This window comes from Pristiophorus japonicus, chromosome 1 (genome assembly GCF_044704955.1).
Source record: "Pristiophorus japonicus isolate sPriJap1 chromosome 1, sPriJap1.hap1, whole genome shotgun sequence".
NCBI lineage: Eukaryota > Metazoa > Chordata > Chondrichthyes > Pristiophoridae > Pristiophorus > Pristiophorus japonicus.
Window position 1 is genome coordinate 477,756,435 of NC_091977.1, and position 20,338 is coordinate 477,776,772.

The 20,338-nt window shown below is 44.2% G+C and overlaps 1 protein-coding gene across 7 annotated transcripts in view; it reads right to left on the reverse strand.

Moving 5' to 3' along the window:
- LOC139276526 (SWI/SNF complex subunit SMARCC1-like) overlaps nucleotides 1–20,338 on the reverse strand; it is a 257,461-nt gene that overhangs the window by 216,479 nt on the left and 20,644 nt on the right. For all 7 annotated transcript variants that reach the window (XM_070894634.1, XM_070894638.1, XM_070894637.1 and 4 more), the window contains exons 5-7: nucleotides 17,492–17,584; nucleotides 14,145–14,214; nucleotides 13,858–13,927 (exon numbers count right to left, since the gene is read on the reverse strand). In XM_070894634.1, the coding sequence (XP_070750735.1) occupies nucleotides 13,858–13,927; nucleotides 14,145–14,214; nucleotides 17,492–17,584 (233 nt within the window). The remainder of the gene's footprint in view (nucleotides 1–13,857; nucleotides 13,928–14,144; nucleotides 14,215–17,491; nucleotides 17,585–20,338) is intronic.

A 20,338-nucleotide genomic window follows, 5' to 3' on the forward strand; every position in this document is an offset into this window, starting at 1 on the left:
AAGGAATTTCTTCTCAGAGGGTTGTGAATCTGTGGAATTCTCTGCCCAAGGAAGCAGTTGAGGCTAGCTCATTGAATGTATTCAAGTCACAGATAGATTTTTAACCAATAAGGGAATTAAGGGTTACGGGGAGCGGGCGGGTAAATGGAGCTGAGTCCACGGCCAGATCAGCCACGATCTTGTTGAATGGCGGAGCAGGCTCGAGGGGCCAGATGGCGTTGTGTGTTGTGTGTTGTGTTCAGGAGAACTATCTTGATCAGCGTGTTTTTGGCCTGACGAGGGAAGAAGCATTGCTGGGTCTGATTCTGGGGAATAAGGTCGGTCAAGTGGAGAAAGTGTCAGTAAATGAACAATTAGGGAACTCTGTGATAATAGTATCATGCAGTTTAAATTAGCCATGGAAAAGGACAGGGAGAAATCTAGAATAAAAATCTTTAACTGAGGGATTGCCAATTTCAGTCGGATGAGAACAGATTTGGCCTGGGTAAACTGGAATCAAAGAATGGCAGGCAAAACTCTAGTGGAACAATGGGCTGCCTTTAAAGAGGAGTAGTTCAGGTACAGTCAAGGTACATATCCAAGGGGGAAAAGGTAGCGCAACTAAATTCAGAGCTCCCTGGATGATGAAACAGAAAGAATATGAAGCAGAAAGAGAACACGTATGTCAGATGTCTGGTATATATATATATAAAGTAAGGCACAAAGAGAGGGGGTATAGAATGGCTGCCAACATAAAAGATAATCCAAAAGTATTCCATCGGCTTATAAATAGTAAAAGCGTAGGAAGAGGTGGTGTGGGGCTGATTCGGGACCAAAAAGGAGACCTATGCATGGAGGCAGAGGGTATGGCTGAGGTACCAAACCAGTACATTGCATTTGTCTTCACCAAGGAAGAGGATGCTGCCATTGACATGGTGAAGGAGGTGGTAGTGGAGATATGTGATTGGATAAAAATTGATGAAGTAGAGGTATTAGAAAGGCTGGCTGTACTTAAATTGATAAATACCAGCAACGGATTGGATACATCCTAGGATGCTGAGTGAATGGAGGGCGGAAACCACGGATGTACTGGCCACAATATTCCAATCCTCCATAGATACAGGGGTGGTGCCAGAGGACTGGAGAACTGCAAATGTTACACCATTGTTCAAAAAAGGGAGTAAAGATAAACCCAGCAACTGCAGGCCAGTCAGTTTAAAATCAGTAGTGGGGAAGCTTTGAGAAACAGTAATCATGGACAAAGTTAACAGTCACTTGGATTAATTCAGGAAAGCCAGCACAGATGTGAAAGGCCAATCGTGTTTAATCAACTTGATCGAGTTTTTTTTAAAAAAGAGGTAACAGAAAGGATGATAAGGGTAATGCAATTGACGTAGTGTACATGGATTTCCAAAAGGCATTCGACAAGTGCCACATAATAGGCTTGCCAGCAAAATTGAAGCCCATGGAATAAAGAGAACAGTGGCAGCCTGGACACGAAATTGGCAAAGTAACAGGAGAGAGAGTAGTGGTGAACGGTTGTTTTTCAGACTGGAGAAAAGTATACAGTGGTGTTCCCCAGGGGTCAGATCTAGGACCACTGCTTTTCTTGATATACATTAATGCTATTGGATATGGGTGTAGAGGGCACAATTTCAAAATTTGTAGATGGAGAGGAGGAGAGTGTTAGACTTCAGGAAGACAGAGGCTGATGAAATGGACAACCACGTAACAGATGAAGTTTAATGCAGAATACTGAAGTGATGCATTCTGGTCGAAAGAATGAGGAGATACAAACTAAATGATACAATCCTGAAGTGGGTGCACGGAGAGAGACCTGGGGCATAAATCATTGAAGCTGGTAGGGCAGGTTGAGAAAGCAGTTAAAAAAAAACTTACGGGATCCTGGGCTTCATAAACAGAAGTACAGAGTACAACAGTGTGCAAATTATGATCAACCTGTATAAAACACTGGTTCGGCCCCAACTAGAGTAGCATGTCCACAATTTAGGAAGAATGTGAAGGCCTTGGAGAAGGATTCCAGCAATGAGGGACTTAAGTTATGTTGATAGACTGGAAAGCTGGGGTTGTTCTCCTTGGTGCAGAGATGATTGAGAGGAGATTTGAGAAGGGTGTTCCAAATCTGAGGGTCTGAACAGGATAGAGAAAAACTGTTCCATTGGCAGAAGGGTCGAGAACCAGAGGGCACAGACTTAAAGGTGATTGGCAAAAGAACCAAAGGCGACATATGAAAAAATCTTATTACACAGCGAGTGGTTAAGAGGCCTAAAAGGGTGGCGGAGGCAGACTCAATTTTATATTTCAAAAGGGAGTTGGATAAGTATCTGAAGAAAAAACATATCAGGGCTGCAGGGAAAGGGCAGGGAAGTGGGACGAACTAAGAGTCGGCATGGGCTCGACGGGCCGAATGGCCGCCTTCTGTGCTGTAACCATTCTATGATTCTCGGTATCCACCGGCCCCCTAAAATAATATAAAGGGGAAGACAGGCGGACTGGGGAGAGCTTCCCTGAGGTAGATCCATGCTAGCTTCAGCTTCACACCTTGGGTCAGCTGAACCTCGAGGTGGATCGGCTCAACACCTCAGCCAGCGCGAGAGATGACCAAAGAGGAAGAGATCATTACTGCAGGTGGCAAGAATCAGACTTTTCTGCCTCATCTGTCTGTCCGACCTGGGATTGGTAAACCCGATCTCACCTATTACGGTTGTATGTCTGTCTATCTGATTATGTGTTGCATGTAAACTGTCGCTCCTCAATAAAACCTCCTATGATTCCTCGATCCTTTTGAGTAATCTCTGACCCGTGATCAAATCTTACATTGCCCACTAACTTTGTGATTTGTGCACCTGGATACCCAAATGTCTTCGCTCCTCCACAATTCCTAGTTTCTCAACACTCCAGTACAGTGCAAAAGAAGTATCTACATTGTCTCTTCAGACAAATCGTTAAATAATAGTTTGTGGATGTAAAGTCCTTACTCTACAGCATGAAACCACACGAGGCACATTCTGGGGACAAGGTCACTCTGTGACCTTAACTCTTTATTCACAGGACTCCAAAAACGATGACCCTGCGTGGGACCTCCCTTGTTATACCTGTGTGATCAGGTAAGGAGGGTCTCCCACAAGTTCACCCGTTATGGTCAAGGTGTGCATCTAAGTTGAGAGTATACAGTAATACAGTGGTGTTACATTGTGGTTACATACATGACAGTGGATATAAAAGATCTTATAGTATTAATCGAAGAGGAGCAAGAAGTTCTCCGAGTATCCTGACCAACATTCCCCTCTCAAGTAACTATCAAAAGAAATTCTCTCTCCTTCATCACATTTATTTTTTTTGAAATGGCTGCCAATTGTGCTTCTATCACCATCATTCCACTTCAAAGTAATTGAACTGCTTCAAGGCCTTTCAGAGATACAATAGGTGTTAAACAAATGCACGTTATTCTTTTTCTACCATGCAATGCAATACTTCTCCCCAGGGAGACCAAACAAATAAAAGTTAGTGAAGTAATGAGTGGCTATAAACAGAATATAACATTTTACAGCTTCTCTGCGCTTAATTTTAACTCGACGCTTAAGCATAAACTCTCTTGAGCAGTGAACAAAAATCTGAAGGTTGTAAAATTTGAAGCAGTATAAAACCTGTCTAATACAGTTGCAAATAGTCGGAACAAAGGCCCCAAGTTTCCACATGATTTGCGCCTGATTTTTTTTTTTTTTTTTTTTTAGGAGTAACTGGTGGAGAACGGACTATCTTAGAAATCGCAATTCTCCACATTTTTTTTTCTGCAGTTCCAGTCAGTTGGAACAGTTTCACTTTGGAACAGAATTTTCTTCAAAAGGGGGCGTGTCCGGCCACTGACACCTGATTTCAAAGTTTCCACAGTGAAAACGTACTCCAAACTAACTTAGAATGGAGCAAGTGAAGACTTTTGTAGAACTGAAAAAACCTTGTCTACACATTAAAAAAATCAGGCGCAGGTTATAATTAGGCGCCCAGAACGAGGTGGGGGGGGGGGAAGGGAAGTCATTAAATTCTGTAATAAATCCTTATTTATACTAATACAAATAAATCCAACCTGAATAAAAATTTATAAGCAAAGAAAAGATTAAATAAACCATCTTCCTATCTGTGTGAGTGCTTTAGCCAGGGAGAATGCTGCAGAAAGCCTCACAAGTTGAGCCAGTCGTTCCTGCGGAGGGGGGGGGGGGGGAGGAGGAGGCAGCCGTTCGTAACCGACAGCAGGGTGGGTGGGGGGGGGGGGGGGAGGAGAAAGCCGTTCCAGACGGCGGGCGGGGAAGGAAGGAGACAGTGAGAAGGCTGCAGGAAGCCTCAAGTTCAGCAGCCATTCCCGACGGCAGGGGGGGGGGGGGGGGAGGCCATCGGGAAACGGCTGCCTCAACTTTGAGGCTTCCTGCAGCCTTCTCACTGCTACAAGAAGCCTCTGTGCTGATGGCAATGTACTTTTATTAAAAAAATTTTAAAAACTAAACAGCTGCAAAGAACTACAAAAATGGCCGAGTGCCAATGGTTTTTTCACAGAGCATGGGCGAACGCTCCAACGCGCACGTGCAGTGTTGCCGGCAGGAAAAAAACTAATTTAAATAGTACCCGCCCCCTCCCACTTACAAAATCGGCGCGAGTGTAGGCTCCGCCCCCCTGGGCACCACGCCAAGCAGACATGGAGCTGCAGAACGCTCCAAAATCGCTCGTTTTTTTTCCGGCGCCGTTTTAGGCGCGAAAAACGGGCGCCTAGCTCGGAGGGGACTTGGACAGGCGAGTAGAATGGGCAAATGCATGGCATGTGAGGTTAGCCACTTTGGTGGCAAAAACAGAAAGGCAGATTATCTGAATGGTGACAGATTAGTAAATGGGGAGGTGTAACGAGACCTCGGTATCATGGTACATCAGTCATTGAAGGTAGGCATGCAGGTACAGCAGGCGGTAAAGAAAGCAAATGGCATGCTGGCCTTCATAGCGAGAGGATTTGAGTATAGGAGCAGGGAGGACTTACTGCAATTGTACAGGGCCTTGGTGAGGTCACACCTCGAATATTGTATGCAGTTTGGGTCTCCTAATCCGAGGAAGGATATTCTTGCTATTGAGGGAGTGCAGCGAAGGTTCACCAGACTGATTCCCGGGATGGCAGGACTGACATATGAAGAAAGACTGGATCGACTAGGCTTATATTCACTGGAATTTAGAAGAATGAGAGGGGATCTCATAGAAACATAAAATTCTGATGGGATTGGACAGGTTAGATGCAGGAAGAATGTTCCCGATGTTAGGGAAGTCCAGAACCAAGGGTCACAATCTAAGGATAAGGAGTAAGCCATTTCGGACCGAGATGAGGAGAAACTTCTTCACCCAGAGAGTGGTGAACCTGTGGAATTCTCTACCACAGAAAGTTGTTGAGGCCAGTTCATTAGATATATTCAAAAGGGAGTTCGATGTGGCCCTTACGGCTAAAGGGATCAAGGCGTATGGAGAGAAAGCAGGAAAGGGGTACGGAGGTGAATGATCAGCCATGATCATATTGAATGGTGGTGCAGGCTCAAAGGACCGAATGGCCTGCTCCTCCACCTATTTTCCATGTTTCCCTCTAGAAATGATCCCCAGTGCTTTGTTTATTTTTCATTCTTAATTTTTTTTTCAGGCCTTCTTAACCTGTGTCGCTACTTCTAATAATTAGTGAATCTCAATCCCAGGATCCTCTCATCTGCCTCATTTTAAGACTTATTTTCCAATAAGTATGTGGTCTCCATATTATTCCTGCAAAAATTCACCACCGCTGACTTAACTACATTGAAATTAATTTCTCAATTACATGCCCGTTCTGCAAGTTTATTACAGAAGAATTAGGAACAGGAGTAGGCCATACGGCTCCTTGAGACTGCTCCGCCATTCAGTATCATGGCTGATCTTTGACCTCAACTCCATTTTCCTGCCCTATCCACATATCCCTCGATTCCTTTGGAGCCAAAAAATCTGTATCTCAGCCTTTAATATCCTATACCCTTTGGGGTTGAGAATTCCAGAGATTCACAACCCTCAGTGAAGAAATTCCTCCTCATCTCAGTCTTAAATAGCCGACCCCTTATCCTGAGACTATGCCCCCTTGTTCGAGACACTCTAGCCAGGGGAAACAACCTCTCAGCATCTAGCCTGTCAATCCCCCTCAGAATCTTGCATGAGCTCACCTTTCATTCTTCGAAACTCCAAAAAGAGTATAGGCCCAATCTAGTCAATCTCTCCTCATAGGACAACCCTCTCATCCCAGGGATTAATCGAGTGAACCTTCGATGCACCGCCTCAAAAGGCAAGTGAAGCCTTACTTAAATAATGAGACCAAAACTGTTCAGTGCTCCAGATGTGGTCTCACCAGAGCCCTGTACAATTGTTCCTTATTCTTGTACTCCAACTCTCGAGCAATAAAGGCCAACATGCCATTTGCTTTCTTAATTGTGTGCTGTGTTTCTTGTACTCTGACAACTAAATCTCTCAACACCAATATTTAATAGTTTCTCAATATTTAAAAATATTCTGTTTCTCTTTTCTTCCTACCAAAGTGAACAACCACACGTTTCCACACTACACTCCATCTACCACCTTATCGCCCACTCACTTAACCTGTCCATATACCTTTGTAGGCTCTTTGCGTCCTCCTCCCATCTTAGTTTTCCACCTAGCTTTTGTATAGTCAGCAAACACTGCTCACGGTCTCTTCAGTAAGGATCAGTGCTTGAGGCCCAAGCGCTGATCCTTGCAGCATTGCACTAGTTAGAGCCTGCCAATCTGAAAATAACCCATTCATCCTCACTCTCTCTTTTCTGTCTGTTAACCAATCCTTTATCCATGGTACTATTTTACCCCCAAACCCACAAGCCCTTATCTTGCTGAATAATATTTTGCGGCACCTTATCAAATGCCCTTTTGGAAATCCAACTATACTACATCCACTGATTCCCCTTTAACTTCCCTGCTAGTTACATCCTCAAAAAAAATAATAAATTTGTTGAATACTATTTCCTTTCACAAAGCCATGTTGACTCTGCCGAAAGTACCGAGTTACCACTTCCTTAATAATGGATTCCAGCATTTTCTCTACAATTGATGCAGGCTAACTGCTCCCCATTTTATATCTTCCTCCTTTTTTGAATAGCGGGGTTGCATTTCCAACCTTTCAATCTGCTGAATTGTTCCTGAATCTAGGGAATTTTGGAAGATCACAACTAATGTATTCACTATCTCTGCAGCTACCTCAGATGTAGTCCATCAGGTCCATGGGATTTGTCGGCTTTTAGTCCCATTAGTTTCTCATGTACTTTTTATCCACTGATATTAATTACTTTAAGTTCCTCACTCTCATTAGCCCATTGGTTCCCCACTATTTTTGGTATTTTTTGTGCCTTCTATGAAGACATACAAAATATTTGTTTGAAGTCTCTGCCACTTCCTTGTTCCCCAATATAATTTCTCCTGCCTCAGCCTCTAAGGCACCAATGCTTACTTTTGCTATTCTGTTGCATTTTACATACTTGTAGAATCTCTTACAAGCTGTTTTTATATCTCTTGCTAATTTACTCTCATTCTATTCTCTGTCATTTTATCAATGATTTGGTCATTCTTTGCTCTCAATCCTCAAGCTTGCTACTATTCTTTGCATTATAAGCCTCTTAATATAATACTATCCTTAAATTCTTTAGTCAGCCACAGATGTACCACTTCTCCTGTGGAGATTTTATTTCTCAAAGGAATGCATATTCATTGAGAGTTTTGGAATATTTCTTTAAATGATTGCCACTGCTTATCTACGGTCAGACATTTTAATCTAATTTCCAAATCTATCTTGCCTCAGCTACATAATTGGCTTGAGGTTCTAGTGTCGGACTTGAAGAATGTCATAGAAACATCGAGAATAGGTGTAGGAGTAGGCCATTCGGCCCTTCGAGCCTGCACCACCATTCAATATGATCATGGCTGATCATGCAACTTCAGTACCCCATTCCTGCTTTTTCTCCATACCCCTTGATCCCTTTAGCTGTAAGGGCCACATCGAACTCCCTTTTGAATATATCGAACGAACTGGCCTCAACAACTTTCTGTGGTAGAGAATTCCACAGGTTCACCACTCTCTGGGTGAAGAAGTTTCTCCTCATCTCGGTCCTAATGGCTTACCCCTTATCCTTAGATTGTGGCCCCTGGTCCTGGACTTTCCCAACATCAGAAACATTCTTCCTGCATCCAAGCCCATCAGAATTTTATATTTTCTATGAGATCCCCTCTCATTCTTCTAAATTCCAGTGAACATATGCCTAGTCGATCCAGTCTTTTTTCATACGTCAGTCCTGCCATCCCGGGAAATCAGTCTGGTGAACCTTCGCTGCACTCCCTCAATAGCAAGAATGTCCTTCCTCAGATTAGACGACCAAATCTGTGCACAATATTCAAGCTGTGGCCTCACCAAGGCCCTGCACAAATGCAGTAAGACTTCCCTGCTCCTATACTCAAACCCTCTCACTATGAAGGCCAACATGCCATTTGCCTTCTTCACCACCTGCTGTACCTGCTTGCCAATTTTCAATGACTGATGTACCATGACACCCAGGTCTCGTTGCACCTCCTTTTCCTAATCTGTCACCATTCAGATAATATTCTGGCTTCCTGTTTTTGCCACCAAAGTGGATAACCTCACATTTATCTACATTATACTGCATCTGCCATGCATTTGCCCACTCACCTAACCTGTCCAAGTCACTCTGCAGCCTCTTGGCATCCTCCTCACGGCTCACACTGCCACCCACTTCGTGTCATCTGCAAACTTGGAGATATTACATTCAATTCCTTCATCTAAATCATTAATGTATATTGTAAATAGCTGGGGTCCCAGCACTGAATCTTGTGGTACTGCCTGCCTGCCATGCTGAAAAGGACCTGTTTATTCCTACTCTTCACTTCCTGTCTGCCAAACAGTTCTCTATCCACGTCAATACATTACCCCCAATACCATGTGCTTTAATTTTGCACACTAATCTCGTGTGGAACCTTGTCAAAAGCCTTTTGAAAGTTCAAATACACCACATTCACTGGTTCTCCCTTGTCCACTCTACTAGCTACATCCTCAAAAAATTCTACAAGATTTGTCAAGCATGATTTCCTTTCGTAAATCCATGCTGACTTGGACCAAGCCTGTCACTGCTATCCAAATGCGCTATCACATCTTTAATTATTGATTCCAACATTTTTCCCACTACCGATGTCAGGCGAACCGGTCGATAATTCCCTGTTTTCTCTCTCCCTCCTTTTTTTTTTAAAAGTAGGGTTACATTAGCTACCCTCCAAGCCATAGGAACTAATTCACAGTCTATAGAATGTTGGAAAATGACAACCAATGCATCCACTATTTCTCGGGCCACTTCCTTAAGTACTCTGGGATGCAGACTATCAGGCCCTGGGGATTTATCGGCCTTCAGTCCCATCAACTTCCCCAACACAATTTCCTGCAGTTCCTCCTTCTCGCTAGACCCTCGGTCCTCTGCTGAATTCTAAATTTCTCCCAGTCCTCAGGTTTGCTGCTTTTTTTTGGCCAATTTATATGCTTCTTGGATTTAACACTATCCCTAATTTCCCTTGTTAGCCACGGTTGAGCCACCTTCCCCGTTTTATTTTTGCGCCAGACAGGGATGTATAATTGTTGAAGTTCATCCATGTGATCTTTAAATGTCTGCCATTACCTATCTACCATCAACCCTTTAAGTATCATTCGTCAGTCTATCCTAGCCAATTCACATCTCATACTATAGAAGTTACCTTTAAGTTCAGGACCCGAGTCTCTGAATTAACTGTGTCACTCTCCACCTGAATGAAGAATTCTACCATATTATGGTCACTCTTCCCCAAGGGGCCTCGCACAACAAGATTGCTAATTCATCCTCTCTCGTTACACAACACCCAGTCTAGGATGGCCAGCTCTCGAGTTGGTTCCTCGATGTATTAGTCTAAAAAAAACATCCCTTATACACTCCAGGAAATTCTCCTCCACCGTATTGCTTCCAGTTTGGTTAGCCCAATCTATATGCAGATTAAAGTCACCCATGATAACTGCTGTACCTTTATTGCACACATCCCTAATTTCCTGTTTGATGCTATACCCAACCTCACTACTACTGTTTGGTGGTCTGTACACAACTCCCACTAGCGTTTTCTGCCCTTTGGTGTTCTGCAGCTCTACCCATACAGATTCCACTTCATCCAAGCTAATGTCCTTCCTTACTATTGCGTCAATTTGTTCTTTAACCAGCAACCCTACCCCACCTCCTTTTCCTTTCTGTCTTTCCTTCCTGAATATTGAATACCCCTGGATGTTGAGTTCCCAGCCTTGGTCACCCTGGAGCCATGTCTCCATAATCCCAATTACATCATATCCATTAACAGCTATCTGCGCAGTTAATTCATCCACTTTATTACGAATGCTCCTCGCATTGAGACTCAGCCTTCAGGCTTGTTTTTTCAACACTCTTTGTCCTTAGAATTATATTGTAATGTGGCCCTTTTTGACTTTTGCCTTTGATTTCTCTGCCCTCCACTTTTCCTTAGCTCCTTTCTACCTTTTGCTTCTGTCCCCACTTTACTTCCCTGTCTCCCTGAATAGATTCCCATCCCCCTGTCATATTAGTTGAAACCCTCCCCCCAACAGCACTAGCAAACACTCCCCTAGGACATTGGTTCCGGTCCTGCCCAGGTGCAAACCGTCCGGTTCGTACTGGTCCCACCTCCCCCAGAACCGGTTCCAATGTCCCAGGAATTTGAATCCCTCCCTCTTGCACCATTCCTCAAGCCAGGTATTCATCTCAACTATCCTGCTATTTCTAATCTGACTAGCATGTGGCACTGGTAGCAATCCTGAGGTTACTACCTTTGAGGTCCAACTTTTTAAATTTAACTCCTAGCTCCCTAAATTCAGCTTGTCGGACCTCATCCCGTTTTTTACCTATACCGTTGGTACCTATATGCACCACGATAACTGGCTGTTCACCCTCCCCTTCCAGAATGCCCTGCAGCCGCTCCGAGACATCCTTGACCCTTGCACCAAGGAGGCAACCTATCATTCTGGAGTCTCGATTGCGGCTGCAGAAGCGCCCATCTATTCCCCTTACAATAGAATCCCCTCCCACTATAGCTCTCCTACTCTTTTTCCTGCCCTCCTGTGCAGCAGAGCCATCCATGTGCCATGAACTTGGCTGCTGCTGCCTTCCCCTGATGAGTTATCTCCCCCAACAGTACCCAAAAAGGTATATCTGTTTTGAAAGGAGATGACCGCAGGGGACCCCGGCACGACCTTCCTTCCACTGCTCTGCCTGATGGTCACCCATTCCCTATCTGCCTGTGTAACTTTTACCTGTGTAACCTTTAGTGACCAACTCACAAGATGTGCTATTCACAACATCCTCAGCATCTCGGATTGAATCCATCTGCAGCTCCAGTGCCGCAATACAGTCTGTCAGGAGCTGCAGCTGGATACATTTCCTGCACATGTAGTCGTCAGGAACACTGGAATCGTCCAAGACTTCCCACATAGCACAGGAGCATGACACGGGTCTGGGCTCTCCTGCCATGACTTAACCCTTAAATTAACTTGATTTGGCAACAATGCCAAAGGCTACCGACTGATGAGAAAAGAAAAAGATTAAATATTCACCAATCCACCAGCCAATCACTTATCCGCTTGACGTCACACTTCTCAATTTCTTATTACTTCTTTGTTTACTCTTGTCCCTGCACCAGCTAGATGCTCCCGACTGCCCGAACTCCTGGCTTTTTCTCGGCCTCGATCTCCCGCTGCTCCCGACTGCTGCTCTGACTGCCTGAACTCCTGGCCTTTTATAGGCCTCGATCCTCGACCTCCCTCTGCTCCAGACTGCCAGTTTCAAACTCTTAAATTTTGGCATATTATGATCGCTCTTCCCTGGAGGATCCTTCACTAGAAGATTGCTAATTAACCCTGTCTCATCACACAAAACAAGATCTAAAATAGCCTGTTCCCTGGTTGGTTCCATGTCATATTGTTCCAGGAAACTGTCTCGAATACATTCCATGAACTCGTCATCCGGACAAGCCTTGCCAATTTGATCTGCCCAATCTGTAAGCAGATTAAAGTCCCCCACGATTATTGCATTACCCTGTTACAAGCTCCTCGTATTTCTTGATTAATACTCTCTCCAATGGTATAGCTACTGTTAGGGGGCTTATAAACTACCACTGCTGTTTTTCTGCCCCTTATTTCTTATCTCCACACATACAGATTCTACTTCCTCATCTTCTGAGCCAAGATCCTTGCTCACTATTGTCCTTAATTATCAGAGCTGCCCCCTTGTCCTGTTCCAATCTGCCCGCCTTTTCAATACATCAGGTACACTGGAATATTTTGTTCTCAACCCTGGTCACCATGCAGCCATGTCTTTATAATGGCTGTTAGATCATACCCATTTATCATTATTTGTGCCACTAATTTGTCTATCTTGTATGAACACCGCACGCACAGGTAAAGAGCCATTAGTTTTAACCTTTTATCATTATTCCCTGCTTTCATCTGGTTTGCTGATGCATGATTACCTTTAAACTCAGCCCCTTGCTGCTTATCTTTACCCAAATCGTTACACCGCTCCATTGCTTTGATGTTTCTCTTTCGATTTCAAGATTTCCCTCATCTGACCCCCTCCCCACCCTTTTTAGTTTAAAGCCCTATCTACAGCCCAAGTTATTCAATTCGCCAGGACACTGATCCCAGCCTGGTCTCAGTGGAATCCACGACAATGTCTTTCTCAATCATTATTTTAAACCGAATATTGTTGTGATCGCTATTGCCTAGATGTTCCCCCACACTCACTTTGCTTATCTGTTCTGGCTCATTTCCCATTACTAGATCCAGCAGGGATTCTCTCTTGTTGGGTAGCTTACATTCAAGATAAGAAAGGAGTCCTGAGCACACTAAAAATCCCATTCCTCTTCTACTACTGCGGAGTTTGTTTGGGGATAGTTGAAATCTCCGATGATTATTATTCTATGCATTTTACTCAATTTATAGATTTGCTTTCTTCCTCCACTTCCACTATTAGCTGGTTTGTAGAATAATCCCGACTTATCCTTTATCTCAATCCATGCGGATTTTGTTTTTATTTTATTGCGAATTACATCCTTTTTTTCAACTGCATTGTTATCTCTAATTAGTACAGCTAACCCCACCACCCCCAACCCCCTTCTTTGCAGCTCAGCTAGTTAAGGAACCAACATTTCTGCTCCTTCTGGGCAGAAGTGCTAATATTGAAGTATTTCAAACAGGAAACCCAAATCTAATTACATCATTTGATGGCTTCAAATTTACATTTTTCCCAATGGCTAAGTGGGTATAAACTCAGACTAGAAGCTATCAGACTCAATTCGTCATCTGCCCTACAATTTGCCTCAGGAATCAAGGCTGGGCTGCAAAGGGGGAGAAGGGAAATAAAATCAATTGATAAAAACCTTGGTGTGCTAGACTAAACTCACAATGTGTTGAACCAAAGTAGATCTAGCAATCAACAAAACATTGAGTACAGAGGAATAGGATAGGAAATAACCTAGCAGAAACATGTGGTCACAGAATTTTTAATAGCTCTCAAAAGGGCAAATAGAGAACTATTTTTGGTGGGGGTGGGGGGGGAATTAAATGGCTATGGGGAAAAAGGGCAAAGTTGACAGCTGGCTCAGTCAGCACAGCTATGATGGGCTGAATGGCTGTCTTCTCAGCTGTAAAATTCTAAGATTCTATGTTCTTTACCTGCCAGCATTTCGACAGCAGTCTCACTGACATACCTGTCTGGGAACATTCCCCAATGCACCAGGACTTGTTTTTCTCGCTTCATCACAGGTCTCAACCACTCCTCTGCAACAGAAAATGTTTTATCAGAGAAACACACATCAAGAGAGCTCTGCAAATGTATCTTTTTAATGTCTTCCAAACCAAGGAGGAATTGAAAATCCTTCATTTCAGAGAGAATATGCAGACATGCAAATATTGAGACACTATTTGGGCGTAGTACCAAAACAAATCTGCAAAGTTACACTGGAACATGGGAAAGAATTTTGATGCAGTTTCTTACCTTCGTCCAGAGAGCTCGGAATAGGATAAATTAAATGGGAGCCTTTCGATTTGTCTTCTGAAATTGTTCCCTGGGTGAGCAAAAGTAGGGATATATTAGCAGGACAAAAATAACTTGCATGGCACAAATTATTTATATGCTAATTACAAGAAAGGATTGGGTATATTATGCCTTTGAATCATACAAAAATGACTTTTGTAGGCTCTGCTCATCAGGAATTCATTTATAGCTGTCCCCATAGCTCAATAAAAGCAGGGTGCAGACATGGGCACCGGAACTGTCCTGTATCACTGAGAAAGGGTTAGAAATGCTTGAGACCATTCAGCCTTGAAAAGGTGCTGAATGAGAGGATCTTGGAGATACGTAAAGTGCCAAGAGTAAGGGAAAGCGCTACTGTTTCAAGTTAAACCATGACTGCAGGATGAGGGAACACAGGTACAAACCAGTGAAGAAAAGATCAAAGACATTCATACCTGGAATGGTCTCTGCGTAGCGATCAATCATGAGGCAGTTGGATGCAATTGAGTCGGAGGAGGTTATGAGCCAGATGGCTCAAATAAATAGTTTCCCTTCTGCGTAATGATCTGGGAGACAAGGAATGCTATTTGACCCATCTTAAGCTCATCCATCCACAAGAAAACAGCCCCTCACCATCATAACTTTCTTAAATGATTAGAGTTTTTGCCTTCACTCTCCATCAAGAAATCCATTCCACGTTCTTATGACAAAGCGAAGAATTTCCCATCAGCCCCAAATTTGTTTTTAGCCACTTTGAACCAGTTTAGATCTTGAGCTAGAAAGGAAGGAACACTCTCCCTCATCTTCGTAATCTGTGTGCTAACACGACAAAAGCTTTTAAAGACAAGAAACTGGTTCGGTGCATCTATTGGGCCAACAGAAGAGCAATGTTCTGACAAGACATGATAAGAGCCACAAAAACAAGTCTCCACTGCAACAGAGAGGGCGAGACACAGCCTGTCCCGCCATTCAATTAGGAACATAGGAAACGCTAGATGTAAAAAGACCACGGTCCATTTAGTTCGCCTTCCAATATCCTGGCAGTCACACAATACAAGAGTTGATGATTAAACATAAATTAAATCACAGCTGATCTGATCCTCAACTCCATTTGCCCGCCTTTGCTTTACATCCCTGGATACCTTGAACGAACAAAAATCTACAATCTCAGGGCCCAAGTTTCCACAAGAAAAAAAACGGGCGCCCCTCCGAGCTGGGCGCCCGTTTTTCGCGCCTAAAAAAATCCTCGGTATTCTCCACCGACTTACAGGTCCTGTGGCACTCGGCGCAGCCAGCACGAGCTGTGGGGGGGGGGGCGGAGCCAGGTCCTGGCGCTGAAAACAGTGCCGGGACCTCTGCACATGCGCGCTACAGTCGGCACGCAAGTGCAGTAGCTCCAGGCGCCGAACTGTGTGGGAGGGGCCCGAAGCACGCAGCCCCTAGCCCTGGCCCAATAGCCTCACTGGAGCTGCGTGAATGAGGCTCCTCCCACGGCCAGCTCCTGCTCCCCGCCCGACCAGACCCGACACTCACTCACTCGCTCGCTCCCCCCGCCCCCCCGACCTCTCTCTCTCTCAGCGGCACGAACAGCTGCAGAATTCTCCCTGGCTGAAGCACTTTCACACAGGTAGGAAGATGGTTTATTTAATCTTTTCTTGGCTTATAAATGTTTATTCAGGTTGGATTTATTTGTAGAAGTATAAATAAGGATTTATTGTCGAATTTAATGAGTTCCCTTCCCCCCCACCTCGTTCTGGACACCTAATTTGTAACCTGCGCCTGATTTAATATGTCGAACAGATTTTTTCAGTTCTACAAAAATCTTCACTGGCGCCATTCTACTTTAGTTTGAAGTACGTTTTCACTGTGGAAACTTTCAAATCAGACGTCAGTGACCGGACACGCCCCCTTTTGAAGAAAAAATTCTGTTCTAAACTAGAACTGTTCTGCCGGACGAGAACTGCAGAAAAAAAAAGTGGAGAATTGCGATTTCTAAAATAGTCCGTTCTCCACCAGTTGCTCCTAAAAATCAGGCGCGAATCATGTGGAAACTTGGGCCCTCAGTCTTGAAAATTTCAGTTGAACCAGCATTCAGTTTTTTTAAATTAAAGTGAGCAAGTTGCATTTAAGAGCTCATCTGTTGGAGATATTCACGGTGTAAATTGACAGGTGTGCATTGTATATTTTACGGCACGTGTGGTTCAGTGCTGTCAAACATAGGTAAATGCATAAATATCTTAACCCATTGTACAACTTGTGATTTTCTTAATGGTGAGGGACGATGAGCTTCGGCGGAGCAACAGGATGGCTGTCCATGTACAGAGACTATTAAAAGCTAGTGCAGAGGTACAAGAAGCAATCAAAAAGGTTAATGGCCTAAATCTGAAGGGGGCTCGAATACAAAGGGGAGAAAATGCTGCTTCCACAGAGCCTTTATCAGACCCCATTTGGAATACAAAGTTCAGCTTTGGGCATCAAAGCTCAAGAAAGCTGTATTGGCTTTGGAAGGGGTACAGTGCAGATTCACCAGAATGAAAGCAGAGCCTAAAAGGTTTAATTATTTTATCCGAGGATCCTCCTGCCCTCCCGAGTAACTGTAGCATTTTCAGTAATTATAATATACTGTTTTTGCCTGCAAGACATCTTGCGCAGCTCCACCCCAGGGTCAGAATCTGCAGTTGCCTGCATGTTTTTGTGGCTAGGCTGGATTGGGCTTTGGCGTATAATGTCACATGATGATCATTGGAATTACCCAACACAGCACCACCTGCAGGCATAACAGGAATGTCACAGGTGTTCTACCAATTAATTATCAGGAGCATTAGAGAAACATTATCAGAACACCAGATCGTATTTAGTAGTCAAATCGGACCAGAAAAACACAACTGGAACGCATGCAGGGCTCCACGTGATCTCCTGACTTTTTTTAAAAACACACTGCAAGCAGACAGGATGCAAAGCATCACACGATTTATTTTTAATTGGAAGCTCAAGAAAACAAACCCCTCAGCATATTTAAGGTAACGAACAGTAAAGTCGGAGCAGAAGACACATCCCAAAAAGGATTTCAACGCTTCAAGCAGTTTCCTTGATGCTTTTTTCTTAAAATACACACAGCAGACAAAAGAAAGCAAGCAAGATACATATTGCAATGTAGTAATAAAGGAAGTAGATAGCGATCATTAAAAACAGTCGTAATATGCATTACTTTTAGGTTTGACTTCAGGCACTGCCAAATGTTCAGTGTCACAACGTGCAACAAAAATCATTATAGGGAGCATGTGAAGTCTTAAGAAATCAAATATGCTCTAGATAGAAAATATGCGTACCTGATGCCTTTTAACAATATCTTTCCACTTATTTGCAAGCTTCTGGTCAAGGTCAGGAGAGAGGTAGATTGTGGGTCTTGTTAAACAGTTGTTCTGCAAAAGAAACATTTTATTCTATGGTGTACTCGAGCATTTACACAGGAGCCATTTCTGGTGCCTCCAGATAGTTTCCCCACATCACGTCTATATAAACACACCATCTGCATTGCAACTTAATGGGGGAGAAACCTTCCAAGACACACACAACCGCCCAAACAAACAAACTCTCCTCCATACACATCAATTTGGATACAAAAGTCTATTTTTAGAAGCCTGCAATCTCAAGAGTTCACATGACAATTAACAGCTAGACTTTTCACTCAGATCGCTATCGCCCCAAAAATTTAGTGGCCTTAGTGATTTTTTATTTTTCAGGATCGCTGGAAGATCGGCCATTTTTTTTGTTTGAGCGTTACTTTCGGCTTTTTATTTTGGCCGACAGCCTTAGCGATGTGGAATGGGCCTTAGCGATGTGGAAGGCTGGCATCCAGAGCAATGGCCGTTCTGCGCATGTGGGGTTTTTTTTTTTGCAAAGAAGTTTTCGGGAGTCAAGGGTCATCTGCGCATGCGCAGAAGACGGAGAGAGTGTGTGTCTTAGAGAGTCTTTGTGATGGAGAGGACCTTGTGGAAGGAGAATGTGATTGAAATGGTGGAAGGAGAGTGATTGAAATTATTGAGATGTCTCGTGACCGTGAAGATTAGGCGAGTGAAATTTCAGGGAGGAGGGCAAAACCCTTCTCTGATGAAGGGAACGAGGCCCTGGTCCAGAAGATGGACCCAACTAACATGGAAACAGAAATTATTTGCAAGAGCAGGCCATTCGGCCCTTCGAGCCTGCAACTCCATTCAATATGATCATCATGGCTGATCATTCAACCTCAAGTGCCCCACCCCAGCCTTCTCTCCATACCCCTTGATCCCTTTAGCCGTAAGGGCCACATCTAACTCCCTTTTGAATATGTCCAATGAACTGGACTCAACAACTTTGTGGCAGAGAATTCCACAGGTTCACAACTCTCTGGGTGAAAAAGTTTCTCCTCATCTCAGTCCTATATGGCTTACGCCTTACCCTTCGACTCTGTTCCCTGGTTCTGAACTTCCCCAACATCAGGAACATTCTTCCTGCATCTAACCTGTCCACTCCCGTCAGAATTTTATATGTTTCTATGAGATCCCCTCTCATTCTTCTAAATTTCAGTGAGTGTAAGCCGAGCCAATCCAGTCTTTCCTCATATGTCAGTCCTGCCATTCCAGGAATCAGTCTGGTGAACCTTCGCTTCACTCCCTCAATAGCAAGCACGTCCTTCCTCAGATTAGGAGACCAAAACTGAACACAAGACTCAAGGTGTGGTCTCATCAAGGCCCTGTATAACTGCAGGAAGACCTTCCTGCTCCTATACTCAAATCCCCTATGAAGGCCAGCATGCCATTTGCTTTCTTTACTGCCTGCTGTACCTGCATGCCTACCTTCAATGACTGATGTACCATCACACCCAGATCTCGTTGCACCTCCCCTTTAACTAATCTGTCACCATTCAGATAATAATCTGCCTTCCTGTTTTTGCCACGAAAGTGGATAACCTCACATTTATCCACATTATACTGCATCTGCCATGCATTTGCCCACTCACCCAACCTGTCCAAGTCCCCCTGCAGCCTCTTAGCAGCCTCCTCACAGCTCACACTGCCACCCATCTTAGTGTCATCTGCAAACTTGGAGATATTACCTTCAATTCCTTCGTCTAAATCATTAACGTATATTGTAAATAGCTGGGGTCCCAGCACTGAACCCTGCGGCACCTCACTAGTCACTGCCTGCCATTCTGAAAAGTACCTGTTTATTCCCACTCTTTGCTTTATGTCTGCCAACTAGTTCTCTATCCACGTCAATACATTACCCCCAATACCATGTGCCTTAATTTTGCACACAAATCTCTTGCATGGGACCTTGTCAAAAGCCTTTTGAAAGTCCAAATACACCACATCCACTGTTCTCCCTTATCCACTCTACTAGTTACATCCTCAAAAAACTCTACATTTGTCAAGTATGATTTCCCTTTCATAAATCCATGCCTGGGGTGGGGGTGGGAAACCTCCACCCCGCCCAAGATGATTCAGGGCGAGATCACCAATGTGGTGTCCTCTGTCCACGAGCGGAAGGAATCAGACCAGTGCCACAAGAGGTGGAGCATCCTGGTTGATTCGGCAAGAGCGAGTATTAAATAGATTTTAAATTGTAATGATCCACTGAATATGTAAATCTGCCAGATTGTAATTCAGCTGGGTATTCTTGCATAGATTCCCTGCTAAGATTTGGACTTGGTTGGGAACGTGCACCCTTTAAGTCTAATTTTGGCACCTTCTCCTTTTGGGTTACATTGGCGGATGAGGCACGACTGAGCACGGAGGGGTCCGGTCACCTTTACCCAGACTGTCAGTCTCTCCGGCTGCTTTCACTCAGTGACTCAGCCTGGACTGGGGGAGTGCTGCCCTGGCTCACTGTCTGCCCTGGGACACTTTGGGACATTAGCACCAGCCACACATAGGTCTTCACACAGTGGAGCAGGCTCGAAGGGCCGAATGGCTTACTCCTGCATCTATTTTCTATGTTTCTATATGTTTCCAAGCACAGCCAATGGACACGGTGCTCCCTCCCATTACACTTCTGCCATTGCCAAGCTCAGCAACTGTCCCGATTTCCTTCCCTGCGCTGCCGCTACCCCCCCACCCACTCCCCCAGGGACCTCCATCGAGTCAAATAAACCACCTGCCTCCCTTCAGGCACCAAATGCAACGGCCCGTGGATGG